Genomic DNA, 24,630 nt, shown 5'->3' on the forward strand with positions numbered 1-24,630 from the left:
GATTTGGTGAGAGCAGGTATCAGCAGAACAAATGCACAGCATTTGGCATGACCTCAAATTACAAAACAAATACTCTAGGCAGATATTCCCAAACTTTAGTTCTCCAGGCATTTTGGACATCAACTCACAGAAGCCTCAGCCACCATAGCCAATGTCTTGGAATCCTGGGAGCTGAAGTCCAAAATGCCTGGAGGATCAAAGTTTTGGGATCACTGTTCTAGGGAGTCTGCCTGCTGAAAGTACAACTGGCATGTGCTATTTCTGTTGTCAGTTTTGCAGGACCAGGCAACTAAGATGAGTAATATAGCAGGCAGGCCTATATAAAGGTTGCCTCTCATCATCTGGGAAGGTTTGTTCTTGCAAGAGGTCTGGGCTTCTGCAAGATCTCTTCGCTGATGGAACTCTTGAGAGAGGCCTTCCTCTCATAAGACCTGAAGCAGCCTTTATATAGGCCTGCCCCATATATATGGAATAATCTTCAACTGTCCTGGCAACAGAGAAGGGAGTCCTCTATTTCTGTCTGCAAATCCTGGCAACTTTAGCTGGGAGGCCCCTAAAATACTTTTCACCAGGGCTTAGTCCTGCTCTTGGCACATGTAATGATCAGCACAGGGACTACTTGGTAAAGGTCTTAACATACCTTCTGAATATAGCTGACAGTGTATGTCTTTTCTCTTTAATGTTTCATTGTTCTTTGTAGAAGGCACTGATATTTATACACTGCTGATTTATTTATTGGATTTATTTCCCATCTTTCTCACAAGACTGACTGTCAAGGCAGCGAACAGAAATAGCAATACTGCAGACATTAAACACTTTCCTTAAAATACAAATGGATAGTCCCTAGCACCATTATCCAGCCTTATACTAATTCAGATTGTACAACCCTGAATGTAAATTAGAGCAGTCTTGTACTATATTATGGAGAAAGTTCATTTAAAGAGTTAGCAGTATTGACTCGTTTCTTAAATAACCCCTCAATCAGCTACAAACTTGCCAGAAAAGCTTCCATCCTTTTCATGTCTTTTATCTACCTGTCATCCCTCTCGATTTTTACAGTTCTGATTCGAGTTCGGAGGAGGAACTGACAGAAGAGGAAATTACCAAGCTCAAGGAAGCAGTGGAAGAGAAAAAGAAGCTAATTGCCACACTGCGAAACAAACCTTGGAAAATGAAGAAGAAACTAGAAGTCTTGAAGTATGTTCTTGTTTACATAATCAAAAACATTTTTTTGTGTAGGGTGTGTTCTCTTGGATTTTTCAGCACATGATCACTCAGTCACCTGTGGAGGGCTATGTGAGTGGCTGCCTCTTAAAAGCACTTGTTGGAGATGATAGCATGATTCATTCATACATGAAGCCCAGGCAGCATTTGTTTGCTCACATATATGTGGGTGTCTCCTTGATGACAACCTGTGCCTCCATGTGGGGGCTATATCCAAGGTTGTCATGATCTAGTCAATTGCCACAGCTTAGTATTTGAGTCACAGTAATGATACAAATCATAGCAGTCACGTAAACAGCAGTCACCAATGGTGCCTTTCTCTTAAAGTTGACAGGCCATGAATCTGGGAGTGGCCCTGCAGACTGATGTGGGGATTAGTTAATTGATAAACGATATGGCATCTAATATTCATCTTCTATGAATCTTATTGCATGACAAAAGGAAGCTGAGAAGTAGCAAGAGAGGAGTGGCTTTCTATGTGCCTTTCCCTCAGCTGTCATAGGCGGGTTACAGACCGCCATAAAGTACGCGCTCTGTGCGTACTAGGGTTAGGAAGGGCCGTATTAGGGTTAGGAAGGGTCTTACCTTCCTCACGGCCCTTCTTCCTAGTACGCGCGGAGCGCGTCCTTAATGGCAGCGCCCATCCACATGGGCGCTGCCATTTTGACGTCTTGGACGCATAGTGTCCAGATGTGTTGCGGCGGAAGTGATGCCGCAAGGGCGCGCTTCACCCCTCACGGCGCCACTTCCGTGTTTTGAAAAGGAGTGCCATTTCGGCACTCCTTTTTCGCTGTGCCGTGAAGCCTCGCAGTCTGGCCGCTGGGGCTTCTCTCCGCAGTGAATGGCGGCAGCGGGAAAACGGCCGCTTGAGGGTGGTCTGTAACCTGCCATTGCATTTCTGTTTTCCTTCCAAAAGGGAGGCAGTCATAAAAGTATGCTTTTGCCAAACAGATTTTTTCAGCATGACAAAAGACATGCTTTTATGACCGTCTCCCTTGGGAAGAGAATAAAAGTGCTTCAATGGCATGCAGAGCAGCAAAGATAAAGCTTTTCTCTCACTGACTTGGCTTTCTTTTATCATATGATAAGGCTGTATGTCCATCAATTGTATGCTGCTGAACTAAAGGAATCAACTGATCACACTTTATCCCAACATGGTTTATCATAATAACAAGGTTTATCAACAATAACAATATCACTATAACAAGCAACTGTAAAATCAATATGTAGAGAGATCTTGTAGCACCTTTGAGACTAACTGAAAGAAGTTGGAAGCATGAGTTTTTGTGGACTAGTCTACTTCCTCATGCAAATGCATCTGTCCAAATGCATCTAAGAAAGTAGACTTTAATCCACAAAAGCTCATGCTGCCAACTTCTTTCTTAATTAGTCTCAAAGGTGCTACAAGATTTCTCTATATAATAACAAGATTATGGTAAAATACAATGAATGACAATACAAAGTAGCATTAAAATAGCATAGTTTAATATGGAAGCAGCACATCTAGGATGGCAGACCTCACCACCAAAATGCCCTCCTACTGGTCACCACTTGCCCTACCTCTGGAAACTCAGAAGGGCCTGCCTTGTTATGACACAGATAAGTTACATAGTTCTTCCTTCTTCCTTGGTGCCTATCTTTGATTTGCTAGGCAATAGTAGTTTGGTTTGTGTTAGAGAAAGGAAAAGGTCTGCTGGTCTTTTCTATGACCATGTACCAGTAAAGAGCTGCTTTGCATTTTCATGTTTGTTCCATATAGATCAAACACCACAGGATATGGATGTTTAAGAAAAATGTGAGTCTCCAGTTTAAAGTGAGATTACTCTCTTTACATCTTCCAGAAACAACATGGACCCAAACACAATGTGAAGTTGAATATTTCTGAGCTTGCTATGGGATTAGCCCAACAACAACAAATTGTCTTAAAATAAATTCATTTTAAAAATGAGTACAAACAAACTTTAACCTATGGGCGACGATTACAAATAAGAACACATAGTTTTGACAAATTCATGCATAAATATGTATATATTTATGCTTCAAAAGAAACAAATCTCATATTGTGATGCTGTTCTAAATTGGAACATAGGTTGGCAGTTGAAAACAGAACATCTAAATGAGATCAAGCATGACAGATCCACACATGTGTCTACTTCATTTCCTTTGAGAGACAATACTTTTTAAGGCAGTTTTTCCTGCATTCAGTGGAGTAGGCTGTTGCTGAAAAAACTGAAGAAACAGTCTGTCAGGTGCCATTGGACATTTTGTTACTATTGTTTCAATAAAAAAGACATCATTTCACGTACTCAGATGTGGTTCATTGAGGTATTGAGAAAACTAACGTACTAAATGCACGTGTGAACCAGCTCAGTGTTCTAAAACAAACCCTTTATTACCTATAAGACAAGAAAGCCAAAACATCAGTAAATTGGGTTGCTTCCCTGTTTGCAAGGGAAATAATCTTCATTCCTGTTGAATAGAATGTGATCTGGCCACACACAATTTGAAGAAATTTGGCTTTTTGCTAGGAGCGGGGGAACACCTTAAAGTCCATGCAAAAACGCTACGTGGTTTTTCCTGATTATCTGCTGAAATCCACAGTAATGCTTTATTGCATGCATTCAGATGGGTGTGCATTTCTGGCAGAGGGAGGGTGAATAGATGTGAATTTGCACAGGAAAGTGAATGTCCACACTAATCCAGTTTGGCATCACTTTAACTGTCATGACTGAATACTATGGAATTTGGGGAATTATAGTTTGTTGTGGTACCAGAGCAAGCCATAACAAACTACAATTCCTAGAATTCCATAGCATTCAGCCATGGCAGTTAAAGGTGCCAAACCGGATTATTTCTGCCATGTGGATGCAGCCATACTTAACCATTGAAGTGAATGTGCAAAAATATCCAACCATTTGCATAGTACTCTTACGTGTAGACTAGTTCTTCCAGAGTGGCTTCACTGCCCCTGCCACCAGCTCCTACTCCATTGTTGGCCCTAACAGTAGGAACATTGCTTTGTTGGGACAAATAGTCTACATCAGTCCAGTACTATAGCCCAATCATACTCCTTATGGAACAGCAACCTTGTGGCCCCTCAATTTGCAGCCATTTAAAAAACCCACTCTTTTAAATGAGTTGACCTGGAAGAGTCCATCTGTTCAATATTAACATCACATTTCTCTTTAATGAGATTTGAGCTGATGCCTGGAACCATCTTGACCTGTTACTGAAAAGTTGAGCAACACATTTGAATCCTCTTCCTTAGTAGTAGCCTCTTCAATTTGGTAATTCATTCCCTACTTCTGCAAGCTCTGAAACAGCCACAGTACAGTACACCTAGCACTTTAGGAGCTGCAACCCCACACCTATAATTAATTATTAAGCCAGGCCATTTAAGGACAATAATACCTGTGTTCATGAAACATTGATGTCCCTTGTGTTTGTAATTAGATTAATGCTTCTTTGAATTTAATAATGCTTTCATGGATTAGCTAAGGGAGTACGCTTGGGCCTAGTGATAATTTTACCATAACACATGATCCAACCAGTTACAAAACCCAGTTTTGTATTTCCCATGTTTCTGACACTTTCCTGCCTTTGAGTAAGGATGTACAAGGGTGTGCACATGTGTGTGTGTGTTTTGTTTTTGTTTTAAAAATTGCTTTATAAATAGACAGGCACCATGTATTAATCACTAGTATTTACATACTGTTATGGGATGTTCAAAGAACTTCACACTCATTCAGAAATTTCAGAAATGGGCAACTGTATGTTACTGGACTCTAGCTTCCATGAATCCTTGTTGTTAGCTAATATACAAACAAGCTTCATTTATATACCGCTTCATACTGCCTAAGCAGTATCTAAGCGGTTTACAACTGTAAGGAATAATTATAAAACAACTGATGTTGGCACCCTTTGACATTTTCAACTGTGTCTCAGATTAATGGTCTGTGGCCATATTGTGGGATGTGAAAAGGATAGTTCTAAAATCCTGACACTGCCACTGGGCTGTTGGACCTCACCAATACAGACTCCGTTCACTAGATACCACACTCCTCTGAAACTTGTTGCAGCTGGAGTTTCACTTATCTCGTTGATAGTGTTCAAGACCTGTATACATTGATTGTTTCTTATAGATAGCTATATACAGTATGCTGTTGTAACTGAATGTGCATCTTGTTGTTAGTTGCTGTTGAGTTGACCTTAGACTCATGGTGACTTTATGAATGAGAGCTAAGACCTCTGTCCTCCACTGCTCTGCTCAGGTCCTGCAGGGTCAGGCCCATAGCCTCTTTGATTGAGTAAAACCATCTGGCATGTGATCTCCCTCTCTTTCAATGGTTTACCTTTCCTTTAATTATTGTCTTTTCTAATAATTCATGACTTCTCATGATGGGGCCAAAGTATAACAGCTTCACTTTAGTCATCCTGGCTTCCAGGGTGAGTTCAGGGTTGGTCTGTTCTAAAACCAATTTGTCTTATTGGCCATCTACAGTATCCTCAGCATTCTTCTCCAGCATCACATCTCAAATGGGTTGATTTTCTATTGGCTTTCTTCACTGTCCAGCTCTCACATCTGTACATGGTGATGGGGAACAGAATAGCTTGGATGATCCTTACTTGTTTTCAGATTTATATCTGTGCACTTTAGGATCCTGTCTAGTGCTTTCACAGCTGCCCTTCCTATTCCTAGCCTTCTAATTTCTTGATGGCAGTATCTGTTCTGCTCAATGTTTGATCCAAGGTATGGGAACTCCTTGACCATTTCAATTTTCTTGTTATTTAGGATGAATTCTTGTAGATCTTCCATGGTCATTATTTTTGTTTTCTTAATGTTCAACATCAAGCCTACCTTGGCACTTCCCTCCACGAACCCCTTCAATAATGGCTCCAGATTACTGTGCAGCTAACTGCACAGTACTTTGCAACTGTATTGATTAATGTATTTATGCAACTTGATGGATTTAAAGCAGGGGCTGGGAATATCCCCCTTCCCATCAAGGGCCACATTCCCTTGGGAATAACCTGGCAGTCATATGCTAGCAATGGCAAGGTTGTATGGAGCCAGAACCCAAACTATCAAGCTTCAGCCTTCACTCTCTCTCTCTCTTCCTGCCACCCTCTTCTGTCTTATTTTATTTATTTATTTCATTAGTATGTCAGCTTTCTCCCAGAGTGAGACCCAAAGCAGCTCACAGTTGGAGCAGCCACTGAGAATTCTCTGTCTCATGTACCCACCAGGCAAGCCTGTGATGGTAGCAGGACCAAGAAAAAGCCTTCCCCTCTAGACTTAGGGCCCCTGCAGGTTGATAAAGAAAGTTACAGTCTTTCAGATAGACTGGACCTAAGCCATATAGTGATTTATAGGTCATGACCAGCACTTTGAATTGTGCCTGGAAACAAACTGGTAGCCAGTGAAGCTGTTTTAACAAGGGAGTTAGATGCTCCCTTTAACTGGCCCTGATCAGCATTCTGGCTCCATCATTTTAGACCTGTGGAAATTTTCAGTTTCCAAAGGCAGCTCCATGTGGAGTGTGTTAAAATAGTCCAAATGGGATGTAATCAAGGAATGGGTCCCCATAGCCAGATCTGACATCTCAAGGAACAGGTGCAGCTGGTGCACCCAGATTTTTTCCCCTTGCAAAGGGGACAGGTGCTCCTCTGAGTTATTAGCCAGAAGCTGGCTGAGTACCTGGGGTCTGGGTCTGCAAGAAATGCAGGTGTCTAGAACAGGCAGCAATTCGCCAGGAGAGATAAAAAGCAGCAAGGAAACAGGAAGGCAGCAGATCTCTTTCCTGAGTTGGTGGGGGATTGTGTTCTTCTCCTTTCCATGTGCCGATTCTCTCTTGGTTCTATCTCTTTATATGTTTCAACTCCTTCTCTTGCAGTATCTTGCCCCCCTCCCCAATTTAGCAGCCTTCTAGGGAAGGAACAATGTGGACTGGTTGCCTGCAGAGGAATTTTGAAATTAGACCAAGGGCCACATGAATTGAATCCCAGGACCATATATGGCCCTAGAATCAGAGGTACTCCATCCCCTGTTAAAAGTAAATAGCCTTGGAATATTCTTTTTGCTTTTTCTTGAATGAAGATTTCAGGGACACAACTATTATTTTTCACCCACAAGTTTTTTTATTTTCTTTTTTATTATGCTTGTATTGGCATGTTTTATACAATCTGCTGTTTAATCCAATTTTATGGCTTGCACTTATGCTTTTATGATGGGGGGGGGGGGCTGGGTTTTTGGATCTGTCTTTTTAATTGTAATTTTAATTGTATGCTGTGTCATTTTACTATTGTGATCCACTTTGATTCCCTGTGAAAAAGCAGAATATAAATTATTACCATCATCATCATCATCATCATCATCATCATCATCATCATCATCATCATCATCATCATCATCATCAGAACTTGGAACAGTGCCATGTTTAAACTATAGCTTCCAGAATTTCCCCGGCCAGCATGTTGGGGGATACTGGGAGTTTTAGTCCAAACACGCAACTTCCCCAAAGCATAGATTTGATAGTATGGTTTATGAGAATGAAGTCATTGTTATATAAAAGCAGCCAGTATCTAGTGGAGAACTTGAGGTGAACAAAGGATAAAGCACTCTGTGGTAGCAGCTTGATGACTGCAGCAGCAATGAAGACTTTGTTTTAATTAGCTCATTGAACATAATAGCACACACATTCTTTACATCATTACCCCTTGCTTGTACATCTTTTGGGAAATTTTACTCAGGCAGCAGAGTGGCTTTTCATATATTTTGTCTGAAGATGTCTGGCAGGAATACTTTCTAAAATGAAATTCTTATTGAGATATGCATTGAAGTACCTGTCAAATAACCAATTTGATTTCGCCAGGAAAATAGTCCATGGGTGCTGCTGATGAGCAGGTTGCTGGAGAATACTTGTGCTTCACTCTGACAGGGGCTTTTCAAATCTTTTGTGTGCAATAAAGGCTAATTTGCATTGCTCTGGTTATTTTATTTTACTTTTAACTTCCGAGTCCTCATCTTCTTGGATAACTCTGCCAAAGGCAGTAAAGTTACCTTTAAAAAGTCACTCATTCTCATTACCTCTTATAATGCTAAAATGATTTGTTTCCATTACTCATTTCAGCAATGGAAAGTCAAATTATTCTGTTACCCTTTGTCCACAGTTTTTCCATGGTTGGGGTGAGAAAACCTAGAACTGATAAAAGAATGACATAAAACAGGGGAAAATCCACTCAAAATGCTTCTTAAAAATGACCTGAAAAAATTAACTAAGAAATGCGACATTGAAAGGGATAACAGTTTAATTTCACCTAGAATCATTTCACTCATGTTATCCAGAAGCAACTCATTATAGCTAACTGTGACCTGGGACAGACTGCCCCAAAAGGGTGGCCTGCCAGTGGCCTACTTTCTCCAGGAGGGAAGCACAGCTTCCCTCCAGAGGAAAAAGAACCCAGGAAAAGCAGGTTCTTTTTCCGCCACAGGGCAGATGTAATAAGCGCGCCAATTTATTGATAGAACATCCCACATTTATTGATGACACATTCCTGTAATTGTAAAAGTAACCTTAAAAGTTACAATGCTCTGCAACAGGAGTGAAGTTATGCCTCTGGTGGCGCAGTGGTTAAATGCCTGTACTGCAGCCATTCACTCAAAACCACAAAGTTGCGAGTTCAAGACCAGCAAAAGGGCCCAAGCTCAACTCAGGCTTGCATCCTTCCGAGGTCGCTAAAATGAGTACCCAGACTGTTGGGGGCAAATTAGCTTACTTGCTAATTAGCTTACTTGCTGTTCACCGCTATGATCTTTGGAATAGCAGTATATAGATAAAACAAATTATCATTATTAATTAATTTATAATTTTAATGTAATGTGGATATATCTGACTTGCTGGGGAAAAGAAAGCTAATGATTTGAACAAGCTATTTTCAAGCTGGTCTGGTGGAATGGTTTTAGCATTGGACTATGACTCTGGAGATCAAGCTTTGAATCCCTGCTCAGCCATGGAAACCCACTGGATTATATTGGACAAGTCACACTCTCTCAGCCTCAGAGGAAGGCAAAGGCAAACCCACTGTTGCCAAGAAAACCCATGATAAGTTCACCTTAAAGTTGTCATAAGTTGGAAATGACTTGAAGGCACACCACTACTACCACCACCACAACAACATATATTCAAACTATGTGACATCTAGTACCACTTGTCCTGATGCCCTCTTGCTTCATCTGCCTATGTCTGACAACATATTCTTGGCTGTTTCTGGCACATTGATGGGGAAATACAGAACCTGGGTATGCCAGACCACAGGGAGGTTCTACTATAGTAATGATGAGAAAACAAAATACAAAACTGCTATTTTTAGTGGCACTTAACATAATATGTGGTTTGTCCTAAGGCAGAAATGGGGAAAGTCCATCCCATAAGTCACATCTGGCCTTCACCCCTTGCTTCTGTTCCCTGACCCCTGCAAACAACCCACATACACAATATTTTGGGGTTGAAGAAATGCCCCCCTCTCAATAATGGGAAAAAAGCTGCTCCCAGGAGCCCCCAGGAACATTAGATTTCTTCAACCCACCCCACTTGCCTATTTCTTTTTCAGGGATGCCCAGGAGTTTGTGGAAAAATTTGAAGGAGCTCTTGGCAAGGGCAAAGGCAAACAATTTTATGCCTACAAAGTGATGATGATGAAGGTAAGGCTATCATTTCTATGAAATGGGTGGACTGTGAGAGCTTGTTCCCTCTTTTCTAGCTGTCTCTACCAGAGTAGATGGTTTGACTCTTATTTGGATTGGGATGAGTTATTGTTAAACACACTGACAGACATCACTGTGGCTGTGATCATGTTTACCGAGATAAATATGCTGCTTATATAGCAGAGGTAGTGGCATAAAGTTTCTATACATGGGGGGTCATTCCCACTACAATTTAAAGCGAATTGCAAATCGGGTTATACGACCTTCGTTCCCATTGGGAATTGATTTCAATCCTTATTTGATGGAATTCTGTTGTGATAAAGCGGGGCAAAAGGAAAGGAACCGGGGTTTTCTGATAGCACATTTTTGGCGGTTCTTTTTTGAAGAATTGATTCTAAAGTGTGTCCAATAAGTGGGAACGCCAGATCAGAATCGATTCATTCTGTTGAGAGTGACAAATGGCAGAGGGATGCTGCCTTTTTGGTTTTTGGTATTTTTTAAAATTAAACTAATCGAAAACTCAATAGATTGGTCAAGCAACTACTTGCTTGACCAATCTATCAATTTTTTGATTAGTTTTATTTATTTATTTTTAAAAAAGGGAGCCCCTGTCGTCCTCCTCCCAGGTCCCCCGACCTTGCCTGCGTGCCTGCCAGCCTTGGCTCTTGCCAGCCTTGGCTTTCCCCCACCGGCCTTGGTTTCTCCCCTGCCAGCCTCCTCGCTATACCCACTGGCCTTGGCTCTCTCCCTCCGACTTGTGCTCCATCATCGACTTCCCCGATTCCCGACTTGAAGCCAGGGATGGAGCACAAGCTGGTTGGAGAGTGCCAAGGCCAGCAGGGACAGTGAGGAGGCCGGCAGGGGGAAAGCCAAGGCCGGCGGGGACAGCGAGGAGGCTTCAGTGTAACCTTATAGTGAGAATGAGGGATCTTTTGAAATCAGGTACAGACACGGAGCAGAGCCAAATCACAATTCGTGTTATTCTGCCAGTGGGAATGACCCCATGGACAAATTCTCCAAAATGGCTCCAGGCTCACTTGTTTACCTGGTACATGACCAGAACCCTGAAGCTGAATCAATTTAAAATGGGTTTAAGCTGTTTTATTTACTACAGTCTACCCTGAAATCTTTGGATGTAGTATAGGACAAAAATATTTTAATAAATAAGAGGCAAATAACTTTCAGTAAGCTCAAAGTGGTTCAGCTGATGAAAGATACAGATGAAGGATTAGTAGATGTACAAGATTTAAAAGTTTTATCATCTCCTCCACTTTATGTAAGATAGAATTTTCAGATCATCCCAGATGGAATTATGACAATTTTTGGGTTTTTTGGAAACAGAAAAGTGTGGAGCCCATAGAAGCAAAATACATTTCCTGTCTCTTTGGCATAACATTGGTTCCAAAACTAGTTCCTAACAATTTGGATGATATGCAGGTTATGGATTTTATGGATTTTTTTAAAAAAAAATAAACAGAAGTGTGTACATTAATCTAAAAGAGTCTATGTTGGAAATGTTTTGCTTCACTTTTTAAAAACCACATTACCTAATGTGCCACTTTACTGTTGTAATCTTCCTTTCAGAAATGGGTGAAATTTCAACGTGATTTTGAGAATTTTAAAACAGCCTGCATACCCTGGGAAATGAAAATAAAAGAAATTGAAAGTAAGTGACGGAGGAAACAGAATTAACTGATATGTTACTGAGAAGTAATACTGAATGAAAAAGTCTGAGTTTGAAGAGAATATTCACAATATTTCACCTACAATATTTTGGAATCTGTTTTCTACTAAGATTGATTTTGGTCAATCATGCTCAGCATTGCCTCTATACTAAGATTGGGGAATTATAGCTGTCCAGGTGTCACTGCATTGCAAGTCCCATCCTTTTTCATCAGTGGCTATTCTGACTAGAAGTGATGGGAACTGCAGTCCAAAAACATCTAGATGATACCTTGTTCTCCTACTCTACAGAGACTGACAGCAGGGGCCATTCCACTCCACATAATTGTAATACTATGGTTCCCTGTTAATTGCCATGGCAATAACGTATGAAATCCTGGGATTTGAGGTTTAGTGAAGAGTATTTAGAATTCTTGGCCAGAGAGCTTCTCTAGTATCTCAGTAAACTATGGACTGCAGAATTTCATAGGAAGCAGCAATGATGTTAAATCCTTCTTTGAGATACCATGGATTAAATTTGTTAACTTTCATGATTCAATGAAAGTGCTCTATGACTGAGCTTCTGCCCATCCCATTTTCATGGTTTTACTGCAAATAAGTATTAATGAAATGTAATTTCCTTGAGTTATCATTTTAGCTGTCCAAAACTACAAAGGGTGAAGGAGCCAGTGTGCTGCAGTGGAGATAGCTAGTCAGCCCTGATATTTGCTGAATAAGCTTGAAGAGGTTTGTACCTCCCAGAGGATTGGAGGTTAGATTTTGTCAGGAGGAGGGAGGATTGAGGCCAAAAGACCAAGGATGACTGTGGGTGTGTGAAGGCTCTGTTGTCAATGAGCACAATTCAAGTGATTTATGTACTGAGTATATGGCCTGGATGATATTGGCAGATGCCTTGACTTGCAATCGGCCTGCTTTGTGGGACATCAGTAAATCTGTAGTTGTATTAATTATTCTCTTAAAATCCCTTGGAATTTAAATTCCATTGTTTTATACCATCATTGTTATCATTCAGCCATTTCAAATTTCCAATCAATTAACATTTTCAAAGGAGACTGGAATTCCTTTATAATATACATTTACACATGAATAACTCATACTAATGTATGCATTAATTGGGACCTCCCCATGGCTTTACCAACAGTTCTTAAAAACCATTTATATATGGTATAAAGAACCATTTATATGTGTTCAAAGACATGGCTGTGTTAATCTGTTTCAGCATAAAAATGATATAAGAGAAACCTGTAGCACTTTTGAGATAAAAAAGAAAAAGAAATCTCTAGCATTAGCTTTCATGAACTTTAGCATATTTGCATGTATGCTAAGCAAACATATGTATATTTTCTTTCTTTCTTGGGACTGGGAAAATGAAGAATTATTCAGTTGCCATTTTATCTCACTCCATGTTTTATAGGTCACTTTGGCTCTTCAGTTGCATCTTACTTCATTTTCCTGCGCTGGATGTATGGAATAAATATTGTTCTCTTTGGGCTGACCTTTGGTCTTGTCATGGTGCCTGAGGTAAGGATGATTCACTTAATATGCCAGTCTGTTTTGCTATTTCTTTTTAGGTTTGATTATCAGACAGGGACATGGGTCAGGTCAGATATTCAACTTTATAGCAGTGGGAACTGTAAACATTGGTTAGAATTATTTCCCCATGAAGAAAATCAACACTGGATCAAGCTGTGACTCTGGGCATGGTAAATATTTATCAAGGCAAGAGAAACTGTGACCCTCAATATGTTGCAATATTGCTTTCATGCTCCCTGACTACTGGACATGCTAGATGGGGATTATGGGAGATGGAGTACAACATCTGGTGGGCCCACAAATTCTCCACCTGTGCCCTTACTGTAAATGTATGGTAGTATGCCTTTGGTCAAAATGATTACAACCTTTTTTATGCAAGATATGCTCCAGTTTTCCCTGTCTACTAGGGTCAGCTGTTTTCTGCTACACATCCCTACTGATTAACTTTCCATCTTTCATCCATTTCACCTTTACTTTTGAAGACACCCCTTATTAATATTGTACTCAATGCGAGTTGCTAGAACTGACACACTGCTGTCAAGGCTCAGGTCTCCCAGGATTTGGGGGTTAATGCACTTTGTTGTCCCTGCTGTACCAAGGTTTAGATTAAAACATGATGAGCCTATAATCTATATCTGCTTTACGACATTTCATAGCATGACCAAAGACATGTGTATTATTCTGACATATTTTTAAAAAAAAAAAATGAAATAATTTTGAGATATAAAGTCCCCTCATAATTTGTGGCTATAAACTCTAGTTTTTCTCCATTGTGCATTAATCCAACACTGTCTGCAGCTCCTTCTTTTGACACTGCTTGTCAAAGCACTGGGTGTAAAAAGAACATTGATTCTGTCTGCTTTTGTGGACAGAATTCCAGAATCTTAATTTGAAGAGATCATGAGGGCCATCCAGGAATACACAACTAAAATACTCCTGAAAAATGCCCATCCAACCTCTCTTGAAAGACCTTCAGAGAAGGAGAATCTATCACCTAGTAAGGTAGTTTGTTACACTGTGAAAAAGCTCTTAAAGTAAAGATGTTTCTAATGTTTAGGCGGAATCTCTTTTCTTATCATTTGAATCCATTTAATAATCTTGGCTGCTCTTTCTGGATATGTGCCAGCTTTTCAATATCCTTTCTGGAACTGTGGTGCCCAGAAATGGACACAGTATTCCAGGTGAGGTCTGACCAAAGCAGAACATAGTGGACACTATGCTCCAACTGGTACAGCAGAGAATTGGATTGGCTTTTTTGGCCACTGCATTGTACTCCTGAGTTATGTTTAGCTTGTGATCTACTAAGGCCTTAGATCCTTTTCACTTTGAGGTGAAGCAACTGGTGGCTTGGAGCAACCTCTGGCCACTCTAGCCCCAGTTCACTCCTGGCCTGTGCGTTTTGGGCCATTGCTTTCAAGCCAGTTGTCACCCAACCTATATTTCTGCATTCTGTCAAGGTTATTTTGTATTCTGAACATGTCCTCTGGAGTATTAACTACCACCTCACCCATGTGGTGTTATCTGCAAATGAGCATGCCTTCCATGCCATCATCTAAGTCATTTATAAAGAAATTAAACAACATGGAACTTAGGACAGAACCTTGATGCACCACAGCAGATGTTCAACCAGGCCTGTGCAAACATATTCAGTGGTGTCTGGTGGCTTCCATGAAGGTGGAGTGTTTAATCTGCTCTAGCATTTAGTACAACCTTTAGAGGAACTATTCAAGTTGGTGACCCTTATCTCCAAAATAGATCCAGCATGTTGTATATCTTCCTTAATGTCTAAACTAAGACATGGAAAGATTTTCACACCTTAATTGATGTGAAAGCTACCAGCTACCATGCCTGGGAAAGCACAGATTTCTTGTCATATAACCTGCTGACAACATATTGTGGAGCACCATTATCTTTCTAGTATATTTTGCCATGATAGTGTAGCAGTTTGAATATGGGAGTAGGATTTTAGGGTTCAGATTCTTGCTCAGCTCTGGCAATCCACTTGAGCAAGTCAGACTCTCTCAGCCTCAGAGGAAGGCAATGGCAAATTTTCTCTGAAAAATTCTTGCCAAGAAAACCCTAGGATATATGTCACCATAAGTCAGAGGCAATTTGAAGGCATATGACAACAATCCAACACAATTCCTTGTCTTTTCTATCAGTGCAGGAGAGACTATTGAAAATCAGCTGAACAATACTGTAGGTCTTCAACAATATGCAAGCACTGCACACAGGGCAGGGGACCATCTGATAGTGAGAAACTGAGTGTTAGCATGTTCTAATTAACTACAAAATATTAAAGAGTTTGCCACACCTACTTTAAGAGAAATAATTTCAATATTATAGCATGGAACTGAGGCTAGGAAATATGTGATGTATACTTTGTTCTTGCCAATATGCAATCTAGCTTCAGTGTGTGGAAAAGTTCCTCTTTTGGTACGACAACTTCCATAATCCCCTTGCCCACCCCCAAATTAGAACCTTTCAAAGCTCTGGAGCTTCTATGATATATGTATCTTGGTACATTAGGTTTACATTCAAGGGCCTTCCTTCAAAGCTCCATGGAAATGCAGAATAGGAGATGCACAGAGAGATCAGTGTTGCTACAGATGAGCAAGATTCCATGTAGTTTCACCCATTCTTCAGGAAATATCTGATGATGTGTAATCTATGTTCTGTCTTAAATTCACTTGAAAAAATATGACTGCTAAAATAAATGAAATTAGATTTGCATATGATTAAATTCTTGATTCTTTTTTCTCCTAATGCAAAACTAGGTCTATGATGCCGAAACTTGAATGTTAGATATTTCACTCATATGATTTGCCATAGAGTGTAATTTTTCATCTGTATCATTTCAATATTTTTAATGTTAAGGAAGCAAATTGCAAATCTTATTTTTGAAAAGCTGCTGAATAAGCATGGCTGGGATGCACGTTGCATACGGGTTGTATTTGCCTGGCCATTGGTGAGTGCGAAAACACCTGGTTTTAAAATTAAATATACCTTTAGCCCATCAAGGATAAGGCACTTTAAAAGCAATGCAATAACCTCCTAGGTCTGATAGCAGTTATGCCCCCCCCCGCCCTTGGCTTATGTTGCATTTAAAATTCTAAATATTTTTTTTCCTGTGCTTGAATATAGGCATTGATGGGGAAGCCATATGGGACATTACCAAGAAAAACGGTGCCAAGAGCTGAAGAAGCAAGTGCTATGAACTTTGCTACTTTGTGGGACTTTAGTGTGAGTCTACACCCTGTTTTTTAAGTATTTATCTTGCTTCCCAGCATCTCATTGATCAAGTTCCCTAATTTGGTAGGTAGAATTTAAAAAGACAGACTGAAAAGACATAAATTCAAAATAATTTGGGGGAAATGGATCAGATATGACACCAAATCTCCATAGAACTTTCCCATGACATGAAATGACCCTTTATGTTGACTAGTCACTGCGATTTCTGACAAAAACAATATGGTAAAAAGGAAATGTGAAAAATAGCTCAGCCAATGAATCAGAGCACTGTTGAAGACCTGCCATTTCGTTTTATATTTATTAAGTTGACATGGCATCATGCTGAGAGCCCCAAGGACCACCATGTTGAATGAGTCAAGGCCAGTTCCATGGTATAAAACCCACTCACTGTAGGTGGATTTGCTGCAGCAGAATTGCACTGAGGGATTAATTTGGCCCTCTGTGGATATATGCAATAACAAGCCTGCAAACAGACAGTGACAAGAGAGCTACAGAAAGATAAATGAGGAGAAAGAAGAGCTAAGCTCCCAGTCATGTGTTTCACATCTTTTTAACCCACAGGGATCAAGGATATTGTTCACATCACCAACTGCTATGGGATTTACAGTAACCTACATACCAGAATGTGTAAAAATTACTGTGGGAATTTTCTGCCGTTGTTTAAAGTGCCATGCGGCTGATCCTTTGTCCTTGTCCTTATTGGCAGGAGAAGAGGAGGCAGATTACTGTCAAGAGCTGCTAAGAGTGGAACAGAAAACATTTGCTTCTGTTAAGGGGCTGAGGGAGGCGAAGCTGGTACAAATTAATGGGCCCAGCAGTCCAGAAGGGGGACCAGGTCCTCACTATTTTGCAGATGTTTTGTTTTGGGCGGGGGACACACCATGAATTTAATCAGGTAGGAGGAGAAAGAGCAGGTGCCAGCTGTGCTAACAACAGACTGAACCATGAACGTTTGATGCACAGCAAAATGGCCTCAGATGGCATACCAGATGTTGTGGGGGTCCATGTGTTGCAAGTGTAGTTGGTATTAGCTCTTTTTACTGCTTGTCCTATGGGCCCAGGTGACTGAGGGGAGTAGAACATGGGGCAGCCCTATATAAAACCTGCCTCAGGTCTTGAGTGAGTTCCAGACTCCCATAAGATCTCTAATCTTGAGGAAGCATGGAAGGTCTCATAAGAGGCCCACATCTCAAAATATTTAAGATGAGCTTGTCTCAATGTACCAGTCAGCCTTGAAGCGGTCTGACAGCAGAGAGGGCTGTCTTGTATTGCAGGTAGCCCTAGCTGAGGAACAGCTTGGTGGTCTTCAGGTTCTATGCGTAGCTGCTCCACCAGGGTAGCTACAGCAAACAGGGTTTCTGTACCTTTTATGGAGGAGGGAAGCTTGGACAACAAGCTTTTGTTGTTGTTGTTGTTGTTGTTAGCTGCCACCAACTCATGGTGACTCTGTGGATGAGACATCAACAAGAATCTCTGTTCTCCACTGCCTTGCCCAGATCCTGCAAGCCCTTGCACATATTCCCCCCCCCCCCATCGAGTCTATCCATCTGGTCTGTGATCTTCCTCTCTTTTGTTTACCTTTGCCTTTATTTACCTTTCCTAGCATTATTGTTTTTTCTAGTGATCTGTGCCTTTTCGTATGATAGTCTCAACTTGGTCATCTGCACTTCCAAGAAGAGCTCTGGTCTGATCTGTTCAAGAATCTATTTGTTTGCTTTCTTGGCTGTCCACAATATCCTAAGCACTGTTCTCCAGCAACACATTTCAAACGAGTTGATTTTCTTTCTGTCTGCTTCCTTCACTGTCCAGCTCTTGCATCTTACATAGTAATTGGGAACAAAATGACCTGGACAATTCTGACTTTAGTGCTCAGTTGTATGTCTTTGCTCTTCAGTATCTTGTTCAGTTTTTTCATAATTGCCCTTCCTGTTCTTAGTCTTTTTATTTCTTGACTGCAGTCTCCATTCTGGTCAATTTTTGATCCTAGATATGAGAATTCTTTATTTCAGTTTCTTCGTTGTCTAGCTTGGATTTGTATATTTCTTCTGTAGTCATTTTTTTTTGTTTTCTTTATGTTCAGCATCAGACCTGCCTTTGCACTTTCATCTTTGACCTACCTTATTAATTGTTCCAATTCTTTAATGTCTTCTGCTAATATTATGATGTTGTCCAAATATCTTAGGTTGTTAATGTTCCTTCCTCCTATCTTATTACCTCTTTTTCTGATACGATGGCTAATGGAGCATACCAAAGAATTCCAAAAAAGAATCATCATGTGTTTCATAGACTACAGCAAGACATTTGAATGTATAGATCAAAAAAGCTATGGAATGAACTCAGATTCTACATCTGATACTCCTTATGAGGAATCTGTAGCAAAGACAAGAAGCCACCGTCAGATCAGAAAAATAACAGAATGGTTCCCAACAGACAAAGGGGTCTCCACCTCCACATACATATGAACAATACAGGGGCTAAGTTCTCTTTTTCGTGAGGTCACCCCAGCCAAATAGTGTGCTCCCAGAAATACCACTTAAAGCATCATCCTGAGCAAGTGAAGTATTGTTTAGATAGGCCTCAACTTACCCAAGTGGGCTACTGGACACTTCTGGACAGGATATGGAATCTTTCTTCTCAGTTCTGAAGTCTCATGAGCAACAAGAACACTCTGGCTCAATGTGTTGCAGAAATTTTGTAGCAAAGATCTGGAAGCAGGAACTGGCAGCAATACAATAATCTGTTCACAGCTTTTCTATGTAAAATCCATATTCTGATGTAATCTCTTTCGCATCTGTTCCTCTGTAGAGTAAAAACATTACATCAAAATTGGCTCCTAATTGCACATTGAGTAGAAATTAATTGAAGACAAACAGCAGGAATGGTATTGGCAAAGAACCATAGCTTAAGATAGAAGCTGTGATCCAAAGGAGCATGGTGGAAAGATCTATGCAATGATTTTCCATATGTATTTTCTCCTTAAAACCTGCTCCTGTGCTGCATAACAACCTTGTTTTTAAGGGCAATGTGTTTAAATGGTATTTGTAATATGATAAGGTACATGGATTTCAAACTTGAAAATGAATATCAAAGCATCACTGTTTGCTCACCTGTATGCCACTGCACATTATGGTACTCGATACCTTCTACAAGTTCACATATGGAGAGTTGCTGACTTATAGCCATGGTATTAACAATCACTATTTTGGTATTCTACAACAACTTTGGTCTGCCGGATGTTGTTGGACTATGACTCCCATCAGACTGCAGCTGGGGTTATGCTGGCTACAGCTGATGGGAGTTGTAGTCCAATAGGCCACAATTGCCCAGACCTGATCTACATGATATCTTAGGTAGGAGAAGCAGTTTTCTCAAGGTCAGTGGGGCAGTGGGTCTGCTCCCAGTTTTAGAATGTACTTTACTGGAGCTATTCAACATATAGTAACTATTTAGAGTAGAATTCTTGGACTGCTCTTTTAAAGTTCAAACTAAGGAGAGGTGGATTCCATACCTTACAGAAATCAGATCTACATATTTCCATTCACAGAATCATAGAGAAGGAAAGGAACACAAAGACTATCTTCTCCAACTCCCTGCCATGCAGGAATACATAACTAAACACTCCACAAAATGACCAACTTCTGTTTAAAGACCTCCAAAGACTGAGAGTCCACCAAACTCTGAGATGGTCTGTTCCACTGTTGAACAGTAAAGAGGTTCTTCCTAATGTATAGGTGGAATCTCTTTTCTTCTGATTTGAACCTATTGCTTCATGTTCTAGTCTCTACAGAAACAGAAAACAAGCTCACTCCTACATGACATCCCTTCTGTTATTTAAATATGGTTATTATATCACCTCTTAATACTCCCTTCACCGAGTTAATAATGTCTCCATGGGAGCTCTCCAGCTCCCTAAGCTGTTTCTCATAGAGTTTGACCCTACGGTTTCACTGAGCTGGATAGCCAGTTGGTTAGGATAAGAAACTCAGAGGGACATATTTTCTGGTAGTTTCATAGAAGAAAATCTTGCACTGGGGCACAGGAAATAACTATCTGAACTCTCCACAGAGAACTGGTGAAACACTATTACTTAAGAAGGAATAGGTTTCAATATTCTGTCACTAACAATGCTAGGACTGGATGCTAGGCTATCCAGTCAAATTATTTTGGCACCAAAGAAAGAATATCTTACAAGAAACCTCCGTATTCTCCTCCTGGCAGTAAAAATGCACTGATAACTAACTAAATTTTGGTGGCTCCATCACTTACCTTATGGTAGGGATGGTCCTCAACATTAGCAGCGTTTTCATGACAGTAGCGTTGTACGATTGCAAGGGTAAAGATGTGCCGGCATCATTTCCCCTCACAGTCCTTTATTTCACCGAAGAAAGACCTGGTGATATCAGTCAGGTGTACTACCATGATAGGATGACCGCTGTGGTCGGGTCTGACACACTTGGAAGTTTTGTTTCAAAATGGCACTACTATATTTCCATTACCGGTATAAGTAAAAAGTCAAATTCAGTCCACCTTGAATAAGTAATTGTTCCTAATTTTTGAAGATAATTGTAGGGAAATCTCTTTGAATATCCAGCTATAGTTGGTATAAAGGTTAGAAAACAAAGCATGGAATATCAAAACACTTCCTGCGATTATTGTTAAAATCAAATTTATGTTTACCAAACAGCTTTCTACAAATAATTTTGATAACTACCAAAATATGTCTTATTTGAGAAAATAATAGAGCTCAATACTCCACTGTAATTGAACTGTGATTCAGCCCTTAACTGCGGGTTTTGAGTTTCAATATGTCTTTCTATTTTTCTGATTTCATGCTGCTTTTCTGGCATTTAAATTGTTTGTTATATTTGGCCTGTGATGCTTGAAAGTTGTGCTAATTTGCAGTTATCCTAAAGTGGAAGCCCCTTTTGAAATGCTGGAAAATTGAAAAGCAAGGAATGTTAAAAATAACAACACAAAGTTAATAAATAGAAAGAGTGAAGATGATCAGTTTCTCAAATTCTGCCTAAAAGAATAACACATAGGTGAACATTCTAAGGTTGTTCCTTAACATCCTTTGTCTGTGATGCCTTATGATTTCTTCCCTAAACAAATTAGGAATCCTGCTGAGAATCCTTTTGTGCCAGAAGTCACGATGATGCACTGAAGTAAAGAGAACCAAGCAGAGGAAAGACGGGTGGAAGGACTGAAGATTCAGTTCCCCCTACTCTTTCAGTCTTCATGGATCAGCAGCTTAGGGCCAAATTAGATGTGATTGTTAGATCCATCTTTAAAATGAAATCACAACTTGGGAAGGGTGATTGTGCTAATACTTATCGTTTGAGGAAGGGGAAATTAACCCTTTTCTGCTGAAATTCTGAGGAAGAATCCTTTGTTGTAATCGGTTATTTACTTGAGGTGGAAATTGATGCCACTGGGAGATTTTTCCTCCTCCAAAAATTGCAGGTTCAGAAAAGGGGTGTTCTTTAGGGTCACAGCAATGCAGGGGAGAGTTGGAGGTGGAGGGAAAGAACACTGTGGAATGCTGGAAAGGAGGGGAATATATTGCAGTGTTCTTGTGGAACAAAATGTATATTAAGCTGTGTTGTTGTAAAGATTTATAATTAAATCAGGAATTTCCCTGATAATATTTTTAATAATTAATTATTCTTTTAAAAAAACAATTGTATATAACACTTGCCAATAAATGTATAATCCTTGTAATTTTACAGCTCGCGAAGAAGGGTTTACACCTGAAATGCATCAGCTGAACAAATAAAAAAGCCCTTTTACAACAACATGACTTAGCATACATTCCAAAGGAACACTGGAGTATTATCTCCTATTTTCCATCACAGCAGTGCAGAACAGAGTGCAGAATATTCACCTATATTTGCTGTGGTTATGAGAACTGAGACCTCATTGCCGGTTACTTATTTTAAAAAGCCCTATCTGTTAAATGCAAAGATATATTTAGAATTGGGAAGGCAACCTCAGAAGATCCATGAATCATTTTCCACACCAGATCTTCCAGGAGCAACACTACCTCCACTTCACAAAACCAGGAACAGCCGGAGGATTCTCCTAGCTTTTTGTTGTTGTTGATTTTTCTGATAAATCAAGATGCAGGAATATGCTTTGCTTCTGAGGAAAGCCACACATCCCTGTGGTGTAATTCTCCCCCTTTTTTCTCCCACAAATGTAGGGGAGCAAGTGAAGGTTCCAGGGGCTACCAAACAAATTGAGGGCCTCACAGAGCTCACAGCTCCCCTGATTCATACCCTCCAAGTCTTCAGATTTGACAGAGACAATCCTGATTTAATTGTCTGTTATCCCACTTTTTCAGCAGCTTTTAAAGTGTCCCAGTTTCTGTTTCTTCCTCCCACTTTCTCATTTTGTTCTTACTTTATTTCAATTGCTGGAAGTTGAGTTCAAAGAACAGAAGTTGTTTGCACTCAGTCAACACAGTAGGGGCAGAATCTTACCCTTCCCAGTAGTCTCATGCAAAAACAAACTGCTGCAGCCTCTCCTAGCTTGTGTGTTCTTCCTCATTAGTAACCTTTGCCATCTTGGCTGCACTTGGGTTGCTTGGCCCCATGTGTCCCGGTTTTCCTCTGTGAAATATTGGAGAATATGCCCTGATTTAGCATCATTGCTGTTTTGACTCCTCTGGTAAGGAGAGATTAAAGGGAAGGAATGAAATTAATGAACATAAATTTATGTGTCTTTTCAGTGACAAGCATTACACATCTAGTGTAATATTTGTTGAGGGCATTGTCCAAAAAGAAACAACATTAGATAGGTGGCAGCTGTGGTATTCCTTTCATACACCACTGATGTACTGGATATAATTACAACAGTAACAACCGAGGAGTTCTCAGCAGAGGATGTTGTGGGTATCCAGTGCAATAGAGGAAGCAGATTGATAACCACTCTAGAAATCTATTAATGTTTACTTGTCATGTGTTAATATTTCATTTTCACCACAGCTGGGATTGCAAATGAGGCTTAGCAGGCAAAGACTCTGACTCATCTCAGGCAGCCTGACAGTCACAATACATCAAATGCATGGCTTGCGATTAAATGAAACAGAAGGATGTTAGCCTATTGACATTTTAATCTACTAATGGTTTACTTTTAAGAAAAAACCAGCAGCTAAACAGCAGAAGGAAAGGGAATAGATGCATTTCACTTGTGCGTGGACTAAGCCTCTCTGCTTTACCACACTCAATTAAAGCCCTTTCCAATTCATCTGTGGGCCAATGGCAGATTACAAGGGCACACAATGAACTCTGGTGTCTGATTTGAATTTGTTATGGCCACTTGCAAGCTTTGCAGCTATGTGATGCTCATCAAGGAATGGCTTTGATGTACCTTAAAAAATAAATGGAAAAAAGTTTTGTCCCATAATATGAATTATTTTTGTCTGCCTTTACCAAATATATGCGGTTTGTTCCTTAATAATGGAAAACAACCTTGACCAACTTAATTAATATAATTGTCTCTATATGCCTTCAAGTTGTTTCCAACTTATGACAACTCTAAGGGCGCATTTACACTTTAGAAATCATGCAGTTTGAGAACAACTTTAGATGTTGTAACTCCATCCTATGGAATCCTGGGATTTATAGTTTTATAAGGTCTTTAGCCTTCTCTCGAAGGAACACTGGTGCCTCACAAAACTACAATCCCAGGATTTTGTAGGATGGAGCCATGACAGTTAAAGTGATGTCTAACTACATTATTTCTACAGTGTACATGTGCCCTGAGTCAAGCCTATCATGAGGCTTTCTTAGCAGGATTTGTTCAGAATGCGTTTGCCATTGCTTTCCTCTGAGGCTTAGAGAGTATGACTTGTGGGTGTCCATAGCTGAGTGGTGGTTCGATACTTGGTGTGTATACAGTCGCCCCTCTACTCTTGTGGACCTGAGATCCACAGTCTTGAATATTCATAGAGGGGCGATCTCCATTAATTTCAGTGGGGCATGCCCCCACGGCGTGTGCCCTGCACACGCTTGTGGGCATGCACCCCATTCAAGCCTACGGGGCTTGAATATCAGTGAGTCTCAATTTTCACACAAGGGGTCCAGAACAGATCCCTTGTGAAAAGAGAGGGCTGACATATATATATATATATATATATATATATATATATATATATATATGGAGAGCCAGGGTGGTATAATGCTGTCAGTATTGGATTTAGACTCCAGGAGACCAAGTCACACAAGTCTCTC

At 40.2% G+C, this 24,630-nt stretch overlaps 1 protein-coding gene across 1 annotated transcript in view; it reads left to right on the top strand.

The window, feature by feature from the left end:
* Nucleotides 1–1,110: 1,110 nt before the first annotated feature.
* The window catches only part of TMC1 (transmembrane channel like 1), a 69,721-nt gene continuing 46,201 nt past the window's right edge, over nucleotides 1,111–24,630 (top strand). The window contains exons 1-5 of the mRNA XM_042447901.1: nucleotides 1,111–1,197; nucleotides 9,835–9,925; nucleotides 11,513–11,594; nucleotides 13,026–13,132; nucleotides 16,289–16,387. Of these exons, the coding sequence (XP_042303835.1) occupies nucleotides 1,172–1,197; nucleotides 9,835–9,925; nucleotides 11,513–11,594; nucleotides 13,026–13,132; nucleotides 16,289–16,387 (405 nt within the window). The 5' untranslated portion in view covers nucleotides 1,111–1,171. The remainder of the gene's footprint in view (nucleotides 1,198–9,834; nucleotides 9,926–11,512; nucleotides 11,595–13,025; nucleotides 13,133–16,288; nucleotides 16,388–24,630) is intronic.

This window comes from Sceloporus undulatus, chromosome 2, assembly GCF_019175285.1.
Source record: "Sceloporus undulatus isolate JIND9_A2432 ecotype Alabama chromosome 2, SceUnd_v1.1, whole genome shotgun sequence".
NCBI classification, from domain to species: domain Eukaryota; kingdom Metazoa; phylum Chordata; class Lepidosauria; order Squamata; family Phrynosomatidae; genus Sceloporus; species Sceloporus undulatus.